Source organism: Heterocephalus glaber, unplaced genomic scaffold (genome assembly GCF_053883595.1).
Source record: "Heterocephalus glaber isolate CG9 unplaced genomic scaffold, H.glaber_assembly_v1.0 deba00001428, whole genome shotgun sequence".
Classification (NCBI taxonomy): Eukaryota; Metazoa; Chordata; class Mammalia; order Rodentia; family Bathyergidae; genus Heterocephalus; species Heterocephalus glaber.
This window is the reverse complement of record NW_028258293.1, coordinates 288,916-305,965: the sequence shown is the minus strand read 5'-3', so window position 1 is coordinate 305,965 and position 17,050 is coordinate 288,916. Positions and strand designations below refer to the sequence as shown.

Genomic DNA, 17,050 nt, shown 5'->3' with positions numbered 1-17,050 from the left:
CTGGGGCAGTGGGGTCTGTGGAGCCCCTGGCTCTGTGCTTTGGGGCGGGCTGGTCGGGCCGGCTTGGCCCCTTCCTCAGGCCCCCGGGGTGAGCTGGGAAGGTCTCCAGCGCCAGCCTCAGGCGCCCAGCCGGACAGCGTGTCCGCCCAGGCCCTGGCGCGGGGCGGGGCTGCACCTGCCGCTGCGCACCTGGGCCAGGTAAGAGGCCCCGCCCCGGGCGCCCAGGGATGGCAGCAGGTGAGCGGCTGTCGCAACTCAGACCTACCGAGGTGAGTGGACGTCGCGACTCCCCGAGCCGCCTTGGGCCTGGAGCGGTGCCCCGTGGACTCCCGGCGCCGCAGCCTCGGCGCGATGGGCGCGGTCCCGCAGGAAGTGGCGAGGCCCAGGAGGCGCCCGTGTGCCCCGGAAGCCCAAGCGCCGCCCGCCTCCGCCGCGGCCGGGGCTGCCTTTCCGCGCCCGACGGGGTTGCTGGGTCCTTGTGACCCTCGGTGCCAGGCCGCGGAGAAGGACCCCGCCCCTCGATGCGCCCGCCCGGGGGGGCCCGCGAGCCCGGGCTCCGGCTTCCGCCCCCCCGCCCCCCCCGTGTGCCCGAGCACGCGCGCCTTCCGTGGCGTGGTCCAGCGTCCCCAGCACCTCCTTTCCTAAGGGGGCCCCTGAGACCAGCTAGCCGGGCGGAGGGAGGGGCGCGGGCTTGACTGGGGGTCCGGGCTGCCACGGAAGCTCGGGGCATGGCTGGGCCTGAGGGCGCCTCAGGAGCCGCCGAGTAGGACCGGGCAGGGGTTTAGACCCAGCGGCCTTGCGGTGCCTCAGGAGGGCTGTAGGGCAAGTGTGCCAGAGGATTTGGATTTTTGTGTGAACCCCCACAGAGCTGGCCTGGGGTGGACGGTGGGGGTGGACAGACAGTAGCAGAAAGAAGGAAGGAGGGGGCGTCCAGTCACTGCTGTGGCAGCCAGCGCTGAGAGTGGTGACACAGACTCGGGGCACGGAGCCCTGAGGCGGGGCAGGCTCAGCCAGAGGCTGAGAGGCTGGCAGTGATGGAGGCTCCCTCTTCTGCGTGCCCGGGTGCCTCCGCTTTCTGACCTCCACTGAGGAGCTGCTGACTAGTTCTGTGCTTACAAGGGCCAAGTGGCACCTTCAAGTGCCCGCGCCAGCCAGCACTGAGGAAACTAAGGTGGAGGTGGGGCCCAGCTGGCTCCCTCCAGCTATTCCTGGCCCTGAGCCCGAGGTGCACCTGCACCCACGGGTGCGGGCACCAGGGAACAAGGGGTTGAGTTAGGCTGGGCTCTGTTTGGGGAAGGAAGGAGGAAACCTGTCCTGAATTGAGGGTGCTCCCTGTGGGCTCAGATAGGGGCAGGGAGACTAGAAGGGAGCCCAGGATGAGGGCCCTGCGCCACAGGGTCATGGACAGGGCCAAGGGCCAGAGGACACCCGAGTGTGATTCTAGTCAGTGGACCCCGAGGTCCAGATCAGCCTGGGTGGGAGTCCATGGTGATCATAGATGTCAGCTGCTCCCCACTGTGCTCAGAGCCAGTACTTGTGGCCTCCTGTGTTTGCCTCTTCGCCTAGAGGGGCCCTGTTCTGCCCCTGCCCCAGCCTCGAAGCCAAGGTCCACGAGACACCATAGCCTGTGCAAGTGCTCACTCTTGTGGAGGATGTTCCTGGGCCAGAGGGCCCTGTTCTGGGCCCATTGTTGGTGGGGAGTTCCTGTTTTTCTTTTTTTTCAGACAGGGTCTTGCTGAGTAGTTCAGGGGCTGGCCTCAAACTCATGGCAATCCTCCTGCCTCAGCCTCCTGGATGCGGGGATTACAAGCATGTGCCACCATGCCTGGCCCTGTGGGGAGTTTCTGAACCCCCTTTACCCAGAAGGTCAGAGGTCAGAGACCCTGGGGCTGCTCACTTGGTTTGGGTGCAACAGAGGACTCCCCTTTTCCTGGGCTGTGGCACTGAGGGGGCATCTGGAAGGCAGGTCCTCCTGTCCTGTTGGCCCTGTGTGTGTGTGGGATGCTTCTGACTGCAGGACTGCCTCTGGGACCCCTGCACATCACCCTAAATCTCTGCCCTTCTGCACACAGGGAGGCACAGGCCTGGGAGACCTGGGCAGCCCCCAGAGGAAGGGGCCGCCTGACTCAGAGTTACAGGAAGACACTGCAGGCGGGGCAAGAGCCACCAACTGCCTGCCCCGCCAGGGGAAGGGGTGGGTGCTTGGGTGGGGTTTAGGTTTAGGAGAGGATGTGACTGCAACGCCAGGAAGCTACAGGGAAAGTTCTGATTAAAACATACATCAACAAAACCCAGGTCTTCACTGAGCTTGGCTATGACTCACAGGCAGCTGAGGGTCTGTGACTGCTGCCTGCCGCCCAGCTGAGGGGAGAGCTTGCTTCCCACCACATGAGCAACCTCAGTGACCAACTCCTTCCAGCAGGAAAGAGCTGGAACCAGGTGACTGTGCCCTGCATCTGTTCTGAGGGTCTGTGGCGCTGGGCCTGTCCTTGGGGCTGGGCCTTGGGGAGGCCACAGTGCTGGGGTGCATGCTTGCATGTACAGGTGTGCGTGAGTGGCAGCAGGAGTGCAGAGTGTGCCATGGGAGCTTGTGGCTGATCTTGGTGGGAGTGTGGCAAGTGTGTGCAGCCTAGCCCTGTGTGTCAGCACCAGGAGGTGTGTGGGGCAGGAAGTATGTCATGTGGAGGGTGTGAGTGTGCCAGGACCGGCTCGGTGCAGGTGGGGGTCTGGGGGGGCCGCGTAGAGGGAAGGGGAACCAGCTGCCCCCGTGTCAGGTTCTTGTGGTTTGGCCTTGACTCCCAGGAAGTCTGAAGTGGGCTTTCAGGGGTCCAAGGTTGATCTGGTCTGGGGAATGATGAGGGGCCACTTTAGGAGATGCTGCAGGACCTGCTTCGCTGGTGGTTTGTCCCCTAGTTGTGCTGTGAAGGGTTGGGTGCATGAGAGGTTATGTTCTCTTCAGCCTCCAGTCGGGGGTTGTTCTGTGTCAAGGACTCTCACAGGACTGCTCTCCACCCCAAAGGGCTCTAGAGAGACCCCCTTGCCAGGCCGAGCAGGAATGTGGCTCATATTGTACCAGATCCAGAGGAAATTGTGTCCAGCCAAGCCTGGGGTTCCTGCCTATGCAGAAGGAATAGGGGACAGACTAGGGTGCTCCTGCCTGCCAAAGTGTCAGGGCATCAGGGGTCCTAATGGAGATGTCCCAGGGAGCCCAGGCACAAGGTCTCAGCCCTTGATCTTATGTCCCTGCTGCCATATGTCCACTCTGCAGGGAGGGAGTAGGTGCTCCACAAAGGCAAACTGCCTAGACAGGGCGAACCCGGGCCTGGGCTGCCAAAGTACAGACTCTTGGCACCTCTCTGCAGCCATGTCACTCCAGAGCTTTTGAGTCACAGGCATGTGTCATTGTCACTGTGGGCTGAGAATAGCCCAGAAAAGTCACTTGGGGTAGAGGACCCAGGAGAAGGGGTGCCTGAGAGGCCCTCTGATGTACCCTCAGGAACCAGCTGATCTTCAGGGTGTCCATGGGGGTGATGTGTCTACATGTACCTGTGCATGCTTGCTTGTACCCAGAACAAAACCCCACAGCAAAGAGCAGGCTTGGGCCAGGCAGGCAGGCAGGTACCCATCACAAGGCAGGGACACATGGTTCACACCTTCCAACTACCAAGCCTGCCTGTACACCCTAGACACAGCAGTCCACTGCGAGGAAAGCCAGGAAGGAGGGTAACTGCCACGTTGTCCCACCAGGTCCCACTGGACACATGACCATGGCACCCCGGGTCTCATGGTGGCCTCAGGGTATATGAAAGTGGTCCTGGATTCGAGGTTCTCTCCCTGTGCCTCAGGCGGAGGCAGTGCCTGTTGTGGCCATGCTGGTGCCTGGCGCCCATGAGACTGGCTGGGGTAGTGAGGGATAATGCCACCTATGGCTGACAGTTATCGGTTAACTCATCCTGTTCCTGTTTAACTTGCTCTCTGGGATGGCAGCAGCCTCTGACTTGTGTAGGCACCCTGTCCAACCAGTCACAAGGACAGAGACAGGCCCTGCAGAGCCCTTGGTGGACCCGTCTGCTCTGTCAAGGAGCCCCATCGAGCAGAGGTGGCCCCAGAGTCCAGCCTGCCTTGAAGAGTCCCCAGCCAGAGTCCATGGCAGGTAGGTGGCTCAGGAACAGACAGGCCTAAGTCCCCACTCCTACCTCTGCCCCTCGGGCTGGCTCCACACTATGCCCTCTGCTTTTACCCTGGATTCTCTATATGGACAGTTGCCATGGGTACAAAGGTCTCTGCTCACTCCTCCCTTGCCCTTGGTCCTGAACCCAGGGCAGATAGTGAAGTGGGTCTCAAAATACACACACACACACACAAATAAACAATAAATAATAAGAAAGTTCAGCCCTCAAGCAGGGGCTTGCCTGTGGGCAGCAGAAGATCCTAGAATCCAGGCTCCCCGCTCTGCCATCCCTGGGGAAGGGGCTGGCACACCCAGCATGTGGTCTCCCAAACCAGTGGTCCCCACACTCCCTGCAGCACCCCCAGCAGAGGCAGGCCAGGTCAAGGAGTGCAGTATCTGGCCCCTCCTCTGGAGTGGGAAGTGTAGGGGGCTAGACTCTTGTCCTGTATGGATGAGCAGCCAGATGGTCCCTGTGTGCTGGGCCGGGTCAGTTCAGGAATGAGTCTGGCCACTGCCCTGCCTAGAGCTGTCCCCTGAGGCCAGGGAAATCACATCCAGAACAGATAGAGCACCCAAGACTGGCCACAGCTGGGGGAAGGGTGCCAGGCACTGGGCTCTGTTCCCCTAGTTCTCATGGGTGGGCCTGCTGTGATCACGAAGCAACATGCCACTCTCCGACTATCTTGTTTTTCCTGGACCATGGACCATCTGTGGATGGGTGGGAGGCCAGTACCCTGGCACAGCTGCTGTGTGGTGTCCTCTCTCTGCAGGTGTCTGTGACAGGGCCCCAGACTTCCTCTTCCCAGCTGAGGACCACGCCCTAGGACCTTCCCTGGGCAGTGCAGTTGCTCTGAATTGCACAGCTTGGGTGGTATCTGGGCTCCACTGCCCCCCACCTTCAGTCCAGTGGCTAAAAGATGGGCTTCCACTGGGCAACGTAAACCACTACCATGAGGATTCCTGGTAAGAACTGGAATGTCTACGGTCATAGCGGCCACCTGGATATACCGCTTGCCAGTGGCCTCTCTGGTCTACACCCTCACGTGTAACCACTTGTATATGGCTGGGTAGTGACTGGCCAGATCTGATATGGCAGGGTGTCCCTGTGGATATGGGTAGCTTCGGGGACAAGTCCAGGGTCTTCGTGCTCCTTGTGGACTCTCCCCTAGCAGACTGCTCAGGGCTATGGGTACTAGCAGGATTAGGGCCTAAATGAGGCATTGTTCATCCAGCCAACCCTGGGGTCAGAGGACTCCAGGATCCAGACCCAGGATGGGAGTGACTGTCCAGAAAAAGATCCACAGCCTTCCAAGTTCTGGCCACTTCTCTTAGCCTAGGGCCCAAGAACTGCCCAGCAGCCTCCTCGTATGAGCCCCAGAAGGTGTGGTTTTGGGGTAAGAGGTGATGCTCTGCTCAAGCTGAGGCTGGGCTTGGTTTCCCTAGGGTCAAGACCAACTTCTCAGAGGTGCTTGTGTCCAGTGTCCTGTGCATCAATGTGACCAATGCTGAGGACTATGGGACCTTCACCTGCTCTGTCCGAAACGTCAGCTCCTTCTCCTTCAGTCTTCAGAGAGCTGGTGAGGGGGTGTGAGAGGGCGGGGGTGGGGAGACCGGGGCCTCGAGGCCTGAGGGCCAGTGATCCAGGCCCGCATTGTCCGCAGGCCCCGCAGGCCACGTGGCTGCGGTGCTGGCCGCCCTCCTGGTCTTGCTGGTCCTGCTGCTCGCGGGGCTGCTCTATGTGAAGTGTCGCCTCAACGTGCTGCTCTGGTACCAAGACACGCATGGGGAGGTGGAGATGAACGGTGCGCACGGGGCGGCGGGGCCTCCCCAGGGGCGCTGGGTCTCCGAGGGCACAGGGCTGAGAAGAGGGCAGAGTCGTGGGAGGTGCCTCTCTGGGACCAGGGTCTGGGGTCCAAGGCCTCGCAAGGGCCGCGCTGACTGGCCGCCGTCCGCAGACGGGAAGCTCTACGACGCCTTCGTCTCCTACAGCGACTGCCCGGAAGACCGCAAATTCGTGAACTTCATCCTGAAGCCGCAGCTTGAGCGGCGTCGGGGTTACAAGCTCTTCCTGGACGACCGCGACATTCTGCCGCGCGCAGGTACCGCCCTGGCCCCGCCCCTCCCCGCCCCTTATCGCTGGCCCCGCCCCAACCCCGTAGCTCTTATTACCGCCCCCCCCGCCCCTCTTCTAGTAGCCAGCCCCTCCTCCCCGTCACCCCCTCCTGCCTTAGGCCCCGCCTCCCCACGCCCTAGCCGCCTCCACGTTCATAGAGCCCCGCCCCACCCGGCAGCCCCGCCCCCGCCCGCCGGCCCCGCCCACGCCTTCCGAGCCCCGCCCCTCACTGCTGCCTGCGTCCTCAGAGCCCTCGGCCGATCTCCTGGTGAACCTGAGCCGCTGCCGGCGCCTCATCGTGGTGCTTTCGGACGCCTTCCTGGGCCGGGCCTGGTGCAGCCACAGCTTCCGGTGTGTCCCGAGGGGTCGAGGGGGGAACCGGGCCCTCCTGCCGTGCTTGACAGTGCTGTCCTTGCAGGGAGGGCTTGTGTCGGCTGCTGGAGCTGACGCGCAGACCCATCTTCATCACCTTTGAGGGCCCGCGGCGCGACCTGGCGCACCCTGCGCTGCACCTGCTGCGCCAGCACCGCCACCTGGTCACCCTGCTGCTCTGGAGGCCGGGCTCTGCGGTGCGCTCGGGAGCGGGGGGCAGGGGACCAGATGGGGTTCGCGAGCGGGACCCCAGAGCTTGACGGCCCCACCCGCCCCCAGATGGCGTCCTCTGATTTTTGGAAAGAGCTGCAGCTTGCACTGCCGCGGAAGGTGCGGTACAGGCCAGTTGAGGGGGACCCCCAGACCCACCTTCAGGATGACAACGACCCCATGCTGATCATGCGAGGCCGTGCCGCTGAAGGCCGGGCTCTGGAGCAGGAGCTGGACCCTGATCCCGAGGGAGACCTGGGTATGCCTGCCCGGCCACACTGACCAAGACTGCCCAGGGTAGGGGATGGGCAGGTCGGGGGGAGCTGAGGGCCCCTGCGACCTGTGGAAGGTTTGATCACCAACCCAGCAGCCCCTGGGTAGGGGAGGACTTCCTAGGCATTGCCTGGACCTCCAGTGCCACCATGGCTGGGGTGAGCAGGCTACGTTCCTGGTGACTGCCTCGGCACAGTCTTGGCACAAGGGAGGCGTGGGCAGCCCAGCCTCAGGCTTGTGTACCCTTCAGGTGTACGAGGGCCTGTCTTTGGGGAGCCACCAGCCCCACCGCATGCCAGTGGGGTTTCGATGGGAGAGGGCCATAGCAGCGAGATGGACGTCTCCGACCTTGGCTCCCGAAACTACAGTGCCCGCACAGATTTCTACTGCTTGGTGTCTGAGGAAGACGTGTAGCCCATGCCCCAGTCTGGGACCCAGGAGCAGGCAGGTTCCCCCATGAAGGACTACAAGCTCTGCCTGTAGCCCAGGGCCCCTCAGGGAAGGAGTGTGGCCCCAAGTTTCCAGAAAATAAAGTCCTTTAGCTTCTACCTGGGTCTCAACTACCTCTTCTGGGTAGAATGCTCCCTTCTCCTCCATCCATCTCAGGCCTCCCCAACACCTGTTTCCCAGTCTGGCCACCTGTCCGTGCCCTCTGTGTCCTAAGCCAGTTCAGGCATGTCCCTTGCAGTCTCCCCAAGTCACCCTGGCTATCCCCAGTTCCTTATGAGGTGGACAGATCCTGAAGGGGGCAGTCTTCTTAGACATCTCAAGACTGAGCTTATGGGGTTGTCCCAGAGCCTCCTGGACAAAGCCTTGGGCACCTCCCGGCGTGGGGCAAGGCTGAGCCTGGAGTCTGGGGTGTGTTTGCTGCATGAGTACTGCTCACTAGTGGCCATGCCTCTGGTCACTCTCCTTGCACAGTCATGGCTCCCCTGTGTCTCGGGGAGCCCCAAGGTGTCTGCTGTCATGCTGTTCCTTCTCTCTGCTGGCCACTCCCTGCCTCTCTCTTGCCCTCTCACCTTGGGGAGGCCTGTGTGTGAGCCCAGGAGGTGAGTGCTCCAAGGGCCAGGGGGGCATACTGGGGACACTGCAGGTCCTGGGTTTGGCAGCCCAGCCATGGACACACACAGGGCCAGGGCTGTGTTCAGTCACCTTTATTCCCACACCACTGTCTGGAGGCATTGCCAGGCCATGGCCAGCCCCATCTCTGCTGCTGTGACTGGGTCACCACCCCATGCACCAGAGTAGCCTAAGCCCTGCCTGCCCCCTTCCCCGCAGAAGCCAAATGCCCAGCTGTAAGCCCCGTCCGCTCCCGATGATGAGGCTCCTCAAAGGTGCACATGGGTGCCAGGGAGAGTGCCCTTGGCCATCCGCCTGCTCCTCCTCCAAGCTGCCTGGTGAGCAGCCAGAGCTGAGCCTGTCCCTCGGAGGCTGGCCACACCACCTTCTCCTCCAGGGTGCCTTGCCTATGGGCCCAGGAAGTCCTCTTTCCGATAACCTTTCTGTACGGAGAGGGCCTGGAGTCAGGGTGCAGGTCTGTGCCTACTCAGCCCTGCTGGCAGGAGACCCCAGTCCTGCCACAGTGTGCTGGGTATGGCCTGGGTCCCAGGTCTCCTGCACCTCATGGGCATCCATGTCCCACCCCGATGTGCCATCTCCCACACTCAGCTATGCCCTCAGCTGCCTGCCAGGCTATGCAGCACGTACCGCGCGGAAGTCTCGGTGCAGCTTGCTGTACTGCCACAGGTTGGCCAGGAGGCTGGAGGCCGCACGGGAGGACTTCTCGCTGTCTGGGCTGGGGTGGTCAGAGGGTCAGGGTCAAGGGAGAAGGCAGGGTGGCCAGGCACACCCTGCCAGGGCCCAAGGCCCAGCCGGCCCTCACCTGTCTCGCTTTTTCTTGATAAAGATGAGTTTCCGGAGCCCATCAAAGTAGAGCAGGTCGCGGGCCGCGATGGGACTGGCCACCACCAAGTTGTTGAGCACAGCAATGATGTTGACCAGCACCTCGGCCGGGGGAGACTTCTCACCCACACTGCCGGGCAGCTTCTCGATCAGGTGGCTCACTACCTTGGTGGCTGGGAGAGGTCAGGAGATCAGCCTCCGCCTACTCCTGCTCCCAGGGATCTGGGGTTCCTGCCTCTCCTCCCAGTGTCCACCAGAGGCCAGCCCAGCTGGGGTGCGGCAGCATCAGGCAGGGGGCGGCAGACTCACACATCTCGTCCTTGTTCCTGGCGTTCCGGGAGAGATTCCGGATGAGCCCTGTCAGCGAGCGCAGCTGGTGGTGGTCAGCAGTCCGGACACGGTCCAGCAGGGGATTCAGGATCCGTTCCTGCTCCAGCGCCAGGCGGCTCAGCACACCTGCCCACTGCAGGGGAGAGTTTTGAGGACAGGCAGTCCCCTGCCAGCCCTGACCACTGACCGCCCCAGCTGGCCCACTGACCCAGGGATGAGGCAGAACTGCTTCTCCAGCTCCGCTGCCAGCCTCCACCCGTTCTGCCCTTTGCCCAGTCAGGACCTGGCAGGGTGGCTCTTCTGCTTGTTCAGACCCAGATGTCACAGGGCCTACTCCTGGGCAGATACCGCCCTCCTTCCCTGCCCCCAGCAGCCCATGTGACTGACCCTGCGATCCCCTGCGGTTATGTTCTGCAAGGCCCCTGCCGCTGCCTCGGTTGTGTGTCGGTTCAGCTCACAGCGCTGCAGCAGCCGGTTGTAGAGGCCCACGATCTGTGGGCTCCACAGCCACTCGAGACCCTTGGGGTCCTTTGACACTTCGGCAAAAGTGAGCGCATCGGCTGTGAGAGGCAGCTGCACGGGAGGGTGCAGGATTAGGGGTCTGGGTCAGCGGGGGCCTGGGGGTCAGCGGGGGCCTGGCTGGTGCTCCCTCCTGTGTGCCCACCTCGCGCAGCCGCCGGCTCTGCGGTGTGAAGCAGCCCACCGCCTCTCCGGGCGGGGCCCCACCCAGGTCCCTGCGGCCCCGGCCCTCAAGCCGCTGCAGGGCAGATGGTGGCATCTCGTCATACAGGCGGTAGGACAGGTTCCTCAGCACACACACAGCATTCTCCACGCTCTGCAGAGGGCCAGGGTGGAGGGCGGTCAGCACGAGCTTCAGCCCCTGAGTCCCCAAGGCACTGGCCACTGCTCACCTTGTCCTCGTTCTTGCCCACGTCCAGGGCGTGGTTGATGTAGGTTACCAGGGCATCCACAAGCCCGTGGCACTCACGCATCTTCTGGCGAGTGGCCTGGGAGGCTGAGCTGAGGTTCCTGGGGAGGGAGGCAGATCCGAGTGGCCCAGAGACCTGGCAGAGCCACCCCAGACCCTACGGCACCGTCCTGGGGACAAGTCCTTCTCCCTTCTACTCCTAGTCCCTGCAGGACAGTGCTAGCCTCATTCCTCTTTACACTGTCTTTCCTCTACCACCCCTCACCTTGGGGAGAGGGTGAGTGCTGGAGCAGGAGGCCTGACTCCCCAAGCCTGCAGCCAGGGTGATGCCCACACCTGTGGCCGCCCCAGCCTGTCCACTTTGCCCAGGCCCCAGGCCAGCTCCTCCTTTGTGCCAGGCTCCTGATGAAAGTGCCCCTTCTCGGTGTGCTCACCCCCACTATCCTGGTCTGCTGCCCCTGCCCCATGCACCTGAGGAAGCCAGTGGCATTGTAGAAGATCTCAGCTTCAGAGGCATTCTGCTGGATGAGGGGGGGCCCCCCTGCGCCTGACAGGGGGCTCAGCACCAGGTCTGTGAGCTGCTCCAGTGTGTCACGGGCCAGGCGGTCCTTTAGGTGGTCACTGGATGACAGATTCCACAGGATCCCTGGAGGAGGCTGGGGCTGTGGTCAGGGTCCACCCACTGACCTCTGGCTCTTCTGGGGATGCTGCAGGGGGCTCCTACCCACAACTTCCCCCCAAAACTCTCCATGTGACCGTTCAGGTTTGGGGGCTGGGACTGAGCGAGAGGACAGGCTTAGGGGCAGGAGCTGCACTGTGGTTCTGTGTTACAGTATTTGCCTGGCATGGTGAGGCCCAGGGTCTGACCTCGAGAGAGAGAGGAGAGAGGGATAGAGAAAGAAGAAGAGAGAGACACGGAGCGGGAACAAGAACCACAAAGAACAGGGTTTTGGAGACCAAGGGGCAAAAGAGACACAGGTGGTAGAGGAAGGTGAAGAAAAGGAGGGGAACTTGCAGGGGGCAGGGCGGGACACAGGGAGGGCAGGTGACGAGGGTACCTGTGACGTTCTTCCGCAGCTCGTCGTCCTGCTCTCGAAGTGTCCGCAGAAGCTCGAAGATCCCGTTCTCCTCCACCAGGGCCAGCTTGTTGTCAGCGTTGTCATAGATGAGGTTGCGCATAGCACCCGTGGCGTGGCGCTGCACCTCCTGATTGGCGTGGTTGAAGAGCTTCACCAGCCTCGGCACAGCCTGAAGGCTGTGAGCCTACAGCACAGGAACGCAGACTGTTTGGGTGCCTGCAGACACATCTGTGTGTGCCGGAGCAGATGTGGATGTGTGCAGGTGTGGGTGATGATGCAGGAGTATGTGGGCATGTGTGGATGTGTGTAGGTGACACAGGAGTGTGCAGATGACTTGGCAGCTCTCCACACCTGCATACAATGCATGCAGGTGAATGCAAATGGCACATTTGTGCCCCTCCTTTGCAGAGAGGCAGTGGGCAGGGTGGGTTTGTCCAGGGTGGGTCTGCCTGGTCAGCTTGAGAGCTGGTCAGGGACCAGAGGTCAAGGGGCACAGGGGCCAATGAGGGTGGTCATCAAGGACATGCATAGCCAGTGGGCAGCCACCAAGGGGCAGGGGTGGACAGTAGGGGCAGCCACCTGTTTCTTGGCGCCTGCATCACTATAGCACCGGTGCTGGATGTAGGCCGCTCCCAGCACCTGCAGGTTGGGGTCTGAGGCCATGAGGTACTTGACTGCTGAGGGCAGGTCGATGTCATTGAAGCTGCAGAGGCAGGGGCAGGAGTCAGGCTGGCCCTAGGCTTTGGTCGAGCACCATGGCAAAATCCCCTCCTCTCTGGGCCCAGCCAGCTTACCCACTGCTGAGTCTTTGCAGAGAGCGATGGCTGATGTAGCTGTCCAGCCCACGCACATCGGGCAAGTGACCTGAGTCAGCCAGGCTGAGGCTCAGGCTGCGCACAGATGGGGCCCTGGCCACGGTTTCCAGGCCTGTGCCTGGCCCTGCCCCAGTTCCCCCGCGGCTTCGGTGGCTGCTCTGGAATCGCTGCAGGGTCCGCATGGCGGGGGCCCGGATGGTGCGGCTTGGGGGGCCCTCGGCAGCCTCTGGCCAGTCCGGCCCCCCAGCCCGGCTCGAGCTGGAGCTGGCTTGACGCTCATAGGCAAAGGCCCTGTAGGTGGAGCCACCTGCCGGCTCCAGCTGCTCAGACACCACACTGTAGCCATCGTCCAGGCCCCCAGCGCCCAGCCTCAGTGAGCGCAGCGACAGTGTGTCATACTCAGCCCGGCTGCCAGCGCCGCCACGCTCATGGAAGGACAGAGGCCGAGTGGGGATGGCTGGCGTGGGTTGGGTGCTCCCGTACCCCACCACCCTGAAGGCACTGCCTCCGTTGTGGGCAGAGCTCAGCCTCCGACCACAGCTCAGGTCCACAGCAGAGCGGGAGGACCAAGAGGCCGGGCTGTACGCTGGCTTGGCGACTGGCCGGAAGGTCTGTGGGAGGGAGGGACAGTGAGGGTGCTGGGCTCTCCTGTGCCCATCCCCTCTCCAACCCAGAGCCACAATCCCCACCGAAGACCTCCCACTCGACCTGGACAGTGGAACTTCAATTGCCCCACCTCAGGGTCCCGCCACTCACTGAGACTCTGTCCCCACTCTGGCCCTGGGAGCGGGAGCTGAAGCTGGCCTGCAGAATGTGGTACTGACCCCGGGATGAGCCTGTGGACAGGAATCGTGGCAGCTGACCTGGTCAGACGGCAAAGCACTGGCCTTGTGCTTCCCTCTGCCAGACCCTTCTGTCCGTGTCCTGGGTGCCACCCCTGCCTGGGCCCCACCTTGCACAGACCCAACCTCTCTCCTCCAGCGTCAGCCCTGGTGGTCCCTGTCCCACAACGCACCCCGCTGTGCCTCCGTAGCCTCCAAGGGATTGGACCACTCCCTCCACTAACCTCTTGGCCACCAGGGGAATGAGCCAGGGTCTTCTGCATCGGCCCTTCACTCCTTATCTGGGCACAATGCCCACCCCCTCCTCTAGGAAGCCAGCCCCGCCTGCCTCAGCCACACTGAGCTCCCTTGGGCTCTTCCTGTGCCCAGGACCCACCCAAGCCTCAGGCACAGAGGAGTGAAGCCACGCTGGACCAGTCTGCCCTAGTGGGCAGCAGTCACTCCGACCTGGCAGAGCCCGGGGCAGTGAGCGCACCTGCCCCATCCAGCCACAGAGGAGCCCAGGCAGTGGCGCCTACCCCACCCCGTGGTGAGTAGACCGTGTGGCATTGTGGAGGGAGAGTGGCAAAGCCTTGGAGGGACAGGCGGCTGGAAGGGCAGGCAGACCGGTGGCTAGAGAGGGACAGAGTGTGTGCAAGTGGGCTGTGGGGTAGACGGACAAGGGTGCAGAGACAGCTGGAAGCGTATGGCCCCAAGAGACCAGCATGCCTGCATGGATGGAAGGCCTGGGGCGGGGCATGGGACATGGGTCCCTGCTGCAGCATGGCCTCTAAAGAAGTCAGGGGGATCCATCGGGTGGTCTGGGGGGCTCCCCACCCCGTGCTCCCCAGACCACCCTGGTTAATGAAGCTTAACCCTTTGATGCTGTGATGCCCCATCTGGGGGGCACACCCCCGCTTGGGGACCTTATGCCCACCCCCAAATTATAATCCTCCCCTAATTGGCAGTGTGGCCAGGCGGTAATTAACCCCTTCCTGGGCCTTCTCCACCCTGTGAGCCCTTGGCACTGACCTGGCCCAGCAAGGCTGAGGCCCAGAGAGACAGGTACAAGCCCAGCACTGTCCTGGCCCCACTGGCTGACCCCTCCCCCTTTGCCAGAGGCTGGCTCACGTGAACTGGGGTCCATTCTCCCGGCTCCCTTAGTCTCTGTTGCTGTAGCCCAGCAAGGGGGGAAGTGACACTTGGAGAACAACAGCCCTGAACTTGCCATGTCTGTAAGACCCTTACACATACACACACACGCATCATGCATACACATATCACGCGCACACACAGGGGCACCCTCGCCCGTGTTCTGGAGATCTGGGTCACTCCCGCCAGCTGGCCCCTGCAGTTCCTCAGGGAACCTGGTCCAGACAGCCCTGGCTGTGGCTCAGGACCGCCCCCCCCCCCCAATGTTTCTGTCCCACTGATTCTTTGGGTGGGGACTCTGGCAGCTCTGAGATACTTGTGACCTCGGTCCCTGGGGCCTGTTCCAGGTCTGCCTGCAGAAGGGCCTGGCCGGCCCGCCAGGTGCCTGACTCCCCAGCAGCTCTGTGGGGAGGCTCAAGGCCCAGGAGACAGGGGGGTCTGACCAACTGGTTCCCTAGAGGACCCAGAGTCCCTGCTGGGAGAAGGGACACCCGACCCAGGGCTGCTCCCCACACCCACTGGGGCGGAGCGGTGACTCAGAGCAGGCCCTGGTGAGTCAGGGGCCAAACCCCGGAGCCTGCCTCGGCCTCTGCCCTCTGACTGCCACACCTGCCGGGTACCTCTGCTGGGGCCACCCAAGTCCCCGCTCCCCATTGCCCACCTTGCCATACTGCCTACCTCTGCTGGTCTCGGTGGCACCCTCAGGCTCGGCAGCCCCGTTGTGCCTCAGCTGCTGGCCCAGCTGCAGGAGGCGGGCTCGGACCTGCTCCTGAACGCGGGCTGCCCGAAGCCGCTCAGCCTCAGGGCCCTCGGCACCCCTGCGATCCAGCTGCAGGTCCGAGGGCAGTGCCAGAGAGCACACGCCAGCCTCTGGCTGTAGGGCCGAGAGCAGGAAGTTACTGTCCTGCATGGTGGCCACCCAGCCTGGCCTGGGCCTCTTCACAGTCTTGGCCCTCTAGGCCCTGACCCCAGAGTCCCCTCCCCAGTGGCTGGCGCCCCAGAGTGGGCCTGCAGACAGACGCTGGCTCGACCAGCCTGAGCTCCCTGTGGGCGGAGACACCTGGCCAGGTGGGAGGGAGGGGCCCCTGCTGCCTGCTTAAGGTGGAATTTGGGCGGAAGAACAGGCCCCGGGCGCCTCCAGACAATCTCCCATCCCAGGTCTGGGCCACAGCTCCAGCCCTGCTTGCTTCTAGCCTGTGAGGCCCCACCGGGTCCCACAGTGCCAGCTTCCTGGGTGCGAGGAACACACAGGGCCCTGCCAGAGGGCCAGGGCCTGTCACCCAGCCTGCAGGGAAGGGGTACCCTAGTCTGAGGGGTTGGGGCCCCAGGACTCCAAGGACCCCATAGGAGCTGGGCTGCCGCAGGCGGGGTTGGCACCCAGAGCTTCTGTAAGGGCTTGGCTGGTGAGGGCAAAGGACTCAGGCCCAAGTGCTAGTGTTTAAGGTGGCCCCATGGCGGCCCTTGCCCTAGTCCTCGGAATGGTGAGACCCCCCAGGCCCACAGACCCTGAGTTCACTCTGCAGCTGACCCCTTCTCTGGCACCTCCACCCGCTGTTCCCCAGGCCTGGGGTGGGAGGCCATTCCCAGCCCATGAGTCAGGGTGCAGGCTGACTTGGGCAGGCAGGGCTGCCCCAGGGGGTTGACTCAGAGGGGCCCAGACTCATGTTCGTGCCTGCCAGGCTGGGCACAGGAGCTGGGGGTCCTGCAAGGGAGACCTGAAAGGGTCAGTGGGGGTGGGGCGGCATGCTCTGAGATGCCCCGTCAGGCCCAGGGTCCAGGAGGTGGCGGGGGAGGCTGGGGGCGATCCATGGCCCTCACTTCTGAGGCTGCGCCGGTGCTGCCCCAGGCCTCTGCCTGTCCCTGTGGCAAGCTCTTGCCCTGAGCCCTCTGAGCCCTCACCCCCTGCCCCTGACTCTTACCTCAGTGGGTCTGGAGGCAGCCTGGGGGCAGGACCAGGGCTGAGAAGGTGGCAGGAGTGTGGGCTAGGGGCAGAGCATCCCCTGGGGAGGTGCAGGACTCCCTTGGGTGGAGGCCTACCAGGGGCCGACCAGGTGCTGGGTGGGGCACCTACCCTGCCGGTGGTCCAGCCCCCGCCAGGCCCTTGGCTCGTCCCAGAGGTCGCTGCTGCTGGCCGAGGTGTCCTGGGCTCCATCCCGGGCCGCTGGTGTGGGCAGCCTCTTGGCGACTGCACGGAGGGGCATGGAAGGCGGGGTGGGAACAATGCACACCCAGCTCATCCGACCGGTTGTTGCTTCCCTGTGCGATGTGTTTCGTGTGGAAAAATCCTGGGAGACAAGTTTGTGCGGCCCCGACAGCCTGGAGGCATACGGCTGGCACTCATGGTTGGCCCGGCCTTCCCTTGGCCCAGGGCCGCCTAGGGCCCTGCAGAGCCCTCTGTGTAGCAGTCTAGAGGTGGTGGGAGGGCAGCAAAGGCCGGATGTGTGGGGGAAGTAAAGCTGCCCTGAGATACAGGGGCTCTGATTCTGGAGACAGCACTGGAGGCCCAGGGCTGGGGGCCATGGCACCATCCTACTGGCCTGCCTTCCCCTGGGCAGTGAGGGCTGTGAGCGCCAGAGGACTCCCCGAGGACACATGGACCGTGGCCACACACGACCCCAGGCCCTAGGCCACTGGCCTCACCTAGAACTAGTAAGGGGCCAGAGGGACTCGGCTGTGGGGTGCGGCAGGAGGTGGTATCCCCAGCCTAGGATCTGCATCCTGCAAGCAGCCTCCCTTCGTCCTCCCTAAGTGTCTCCTGGAATCCCTGAGGAGCCATGATGGTGAGGAGGTACCTGGGCCTGGGACGGTCCCTCAGGGGCAGAAGGGGAGACTCCAACCCGAGGGAGAGGGAGGTCTAGGGACCTCCCAGGAGGCTGTCACTACT

At 63.3% G+C, this 17,050-nt stretch overlaps 2 protein-coding genes across 5 annotated transcripts; one reads left to right on the top strand and one right to left on the bottom strand.

Annotated features, from left to right (window-relative positions):
* Positions 1–177: 177 nt before the first annotated feature.
* On the top strand, positions 178–7,687 carry Sigirr (single Ig and TIR domain containing). Of its 4 annotated transcripts, none has more exons than XM_004851733.3 (10): positions 178–269; positions 3,988–4,153; positions 4,942–5,134; positions 5,615–5,748; positions 5,833–5,973; positions 6,127–6,270; positions 6,533–6,635; positions 6,703–6,853; positions 6,936–7,125; positions 7,390–7,687. In XM_004851733.3, the coding sequence occupies exons 1-10, from the start codon at positions 228–230 to the stop codon at positions 7,551–7,553; spliced, it is 1,428 nt and encodes a 475-aa protein (XP_004851790.1). In that variant the 5' UTR covers positions 178–227; the 3' UTR covers positions 7,554–7,687. The 4 variants fall into 4 exon arrangements, with proteins under 4 accessions (XP_004851790.1, XP_004851791.1, XP_004851788.1 ...); XM_004851734.3 differs by having other exon boundaries at positions 205–269; positions 3,991–4,153; XM_004851731.4 differs by lacking the exon at positions 178–269 and adding an exon at positions 2,296–2,439.
* Positions 7,688–8,278: 591 nt separating this feature from the next.
* Pkp3 (plakophilin 3) lies at positions 8,279–16,432 on the bottom strand. Its single transcript, XM_004851737.4, has 14 exons — positions 16,238–16,432; positions 14,845–15,040; positions 12,950–13,029; positions 12,173–12,804; positions 11,958–12,081; positions 11,358–11,562; positions 10,771–10,945; positions 10,283–10,400; positions 10,036–10,206; positions 9,759–9,944; positions 9,351–9,504; positions 9,022–9,214; positions 8,847–8,934; positions 8,279–8,641 (listed from the first exon to the last, which is right to left on the bottom strand). The coding sequence occupies exons 1-14, from the start codon at positions 16,316–16,318 to the stop codon at positions 8,606–8,608; spliced, it is 2,439 nt and encodes an 812-aa protein (XP_004851794.2). The 5' UTR covers positions 16,319–16,432; the 3' UTR covers positions 8,279–8,605.
* Positions 16,433–17,050: the final 618 nt, after the last annotated feature.